Source organism: Labrus mixtus, chromosome 15, assembly GCF_963584025.1.
Source record: "Labrus mixtus chromosome 15, fLabMix1.1, whole genome shotgun sequence".
Classification (NCBI taxonomy): domain Eukaryota; kingdom Metazoa; phylum Chordata; class Actinopteri; order Labriformes; family Labridae; genus Labrus; species Labrus mixtus.
In genome coordinates, this window is record NC_083626.1 from 28,984,641 (window position 1) to 28,987,140 (window position 2,500).

Here is a 2,500-nt window from a genome sequence, read left to right on the forward strand (position 1 = left end):
TGACCTCATTCTGCATCTTTCAATCAGATTGAAGTGTATTTACTGAGGTTGTCACAAAATATTTGATACTTTTTCCAAACCATGTTCAAAAAAAAAAAGAAGAAACATCTCTTTTCTCAATGTGATCAAAAAAAACTGCGTCTGTTTCATCAGACAGGAGAGGAAAGAATCCAAAACAAAATGGCGGACAAACACCTGCACACTTTCTGAATTCAGACGCTGTGCAGGAAGTATTCTTCACTGAGAAACAAAGAGACCAAACATCAGGTTTTTAAGGCGTCTGTTTCTGTTGCCATGGTTTCAAACAGGATTTATCTCAAAGTTAATCGTTGTGATATCGTGATATGACGGATAATACAGCGATATCGTACTGCAGCTTTAAAACGATCGTATTCTACCGTACTTTAAAAAACATGAGACAGGACCTAAAGACGACACTGAGGGTAAAACTACGCCCTGCACAGTAAATCGTTTTGTAAACTGCTCCGCCTCCGGCTGCTGTGTAGCTTAGCTTGTAGCATCTAAAGCTGTTAGCAGGGCGTCAGGTGACGATCTGATTGGCTGGTGGAGTCAGGCAGCAGAGAGGAGGGGGCGTGTCCATCAGGTGCTGATGAGACTTGTTGCTCATAAGTCAGAAAATGTTTGGTTGAGAAGACATTAAAAATGTAAAATGATCGTACACTCAGTCTGCAGCTCTACGTCTGGCAACACCGATGACGACCTGAATTTTATTTTATTTTTTTGATCACAGTTTTTTTTATTTCCCTCCAAGTTTCTGGTGTCACTCTGGATCTGATTCAGATGTATACGGGAGAATGGTTGGTGGTGACGTCGTCCTGCCGGTGTCCGGGCGTGATGTCGCTGTAAATACTTGTGTATTATTGGCTGGTTCAGACATCAAAGTGGCTCGTTGGGTCACTTGTTTCTGTTTATTTACATTAAATAAGAATTTATGGATCAAGAGAAAAAAAGATCTGACGGCTTAATAAAACCCGTTTTTCTCACTGCATCACGTTGTGTTGTCTCTCTTTTCTCATATCTGCCGCTGGGGGACAATTGTTTTCCATCCATCATCTAGACCGCTTTCCTGATCAGAGTCACATGAGTCGACCAGCTGTCATTGGACGAGAGGCGGGGTTACACGCCCCATGTAAGGAGGCTAAAGTCCAGTTTACAGTGGCCGTGGGTTCAATTCCAACCTCATCCCTCTGCTGCACTTTGTCCACCCGCTCTCACTCCTCCCAACATTTCCTGTCTCTCATCAGCTTTCCTATCTAATAAAGGTTAAAGGCCTCAAAAAATTACTAAACAAACTAAAAAAAAATAAAAAAAATTGATCTGAGACTCCGTGAAACTGTTGTTCCTGTTTTAACCAGCAGGTGACGCTGAGTATGAACATCTTACAGGTGAGATGTTCACCCAACAGCCAATAGGATCCCCTCATTTTCATCCTGAAGAACAAGGAAGTGATTGTTGTTGGCAGGATCAAAGAGAAGAATGAGAGAGACAGAGGTGTCACTCTGATGTTTAATCAGAGAGTTTTTGTGGTACAGGTCGGTCTATTAAAATGTGTTATATCAATATTTCTATTTTTATATCAATAAAAGAAAATTATATGGATATTTTTCAATATTTTATGGGACTTCTTTGTCTTTTTATAAAAAGTAGTATATCATAATAACTTTGTTGTTGCCATTTTTAATAACACAGAGCAAACAATAACAACCAAAACCAAGTAGAGATATGAAACATAATAAATAATAAAGGATACCAAATAAGAGTTGTTATCATTTAATAAGGAAAAACATCTATCTATTTATTTGTTCATTTGTTTTTTACTGTATTCTGTTTATGTTGCTGCATTTGGGTACAGTAACCCGGAAGTAACCATATTTCCCCTCAGAGTGAGACCTCCTCTCAGTAAGTTTGTCCTATCTCTGCAGCAGTAGTTGGTACAGTTGGGCAGCTCGGAGCTTCGCGGACTGTTTCCACCCTGGAGAACCTGGAGAACCTCCACCGGTTCTCTTAACCTCAGCTCCGGTGTAACGTCAACCCTGACGGACCCTCCGCTCTATCCTGAAGAACACACCTGGACTCGGTGCACCTGTTCCGGTCGGGTCTTCACTGTGAGCCGGAGCTAGCTGAGCTGGAAGGCTAGCGGGGCGTTAGCAGAGCAGGCAGCGGGGTGAAGGCTCGGTCCGGACGGCAGCATGGCCGCGGGGAGCCTCAGCCAGGCGGCGGAGGAGAAGGTAGCGAGCCGGAGCCAGAGCGAAGGTACGGGGGTCCGGGGGGTCCGGGGGAGGGAGAGCTGCTAACAGGGACGGGACTTAACAACACCCGGCCTGAGCTGACGACAGAGCTGGTGTGATAAACGAATATTAAAAATAATTTATTGTGATAATTTCAAAATAAAACCACAAAGATCGTCTATTTTTCAACACTCAGTGCTGTTGGAGAAGCTAACTAGCGGCTAAAGTCACCAAACATAGCTGACTTAACG

The 2,500-nt window shown here is 43.1% G+C and overlaps 2 protein-coding genes across 2 annotated transcripts in view; both read left to right on the plus strand.

Annotated features, from left to right (window-relative positions):
• The window catches only part of pim2 (Pim-2 proto-oncogene, serine/threonine kinase), a 6,545-nt gene extending 5,536 nt beyond the window's left edge, over positions 1 to 1,009 (plus strand). Inside the window, exon 7 of the mRNA XM_061058413.1 lies at positions 1 to 1,009. This exon is cut by the window's left edge and continues 1,237 nt beyond it. The gene's annotated coding sequence lies outside the window, so the exon portion shown is untranslated.
• A 907-nt stretch (positions 1,010 to 1,916) lies between these two features.
• slc35a2 (solute carrier family 35 member 2) overlaps positions 1,917 to 2,500 on the plus strand; it is a 12,027-nt gene continuing 11,443 nt past the window's right edge. Inside the window, exon 1 of the mRNA XM_061058450.1 lies at positions 1,917 to 2,274. Coding sequence (XP_060914433.1) covers positions 2,211 to 2,274 — 64 coding nt within the window. The 5' untranslated portion in view covers positions 1,917 to 2,210. The remainder of the gene's footprint in view (positions 2,275 to 2,500) is intronic.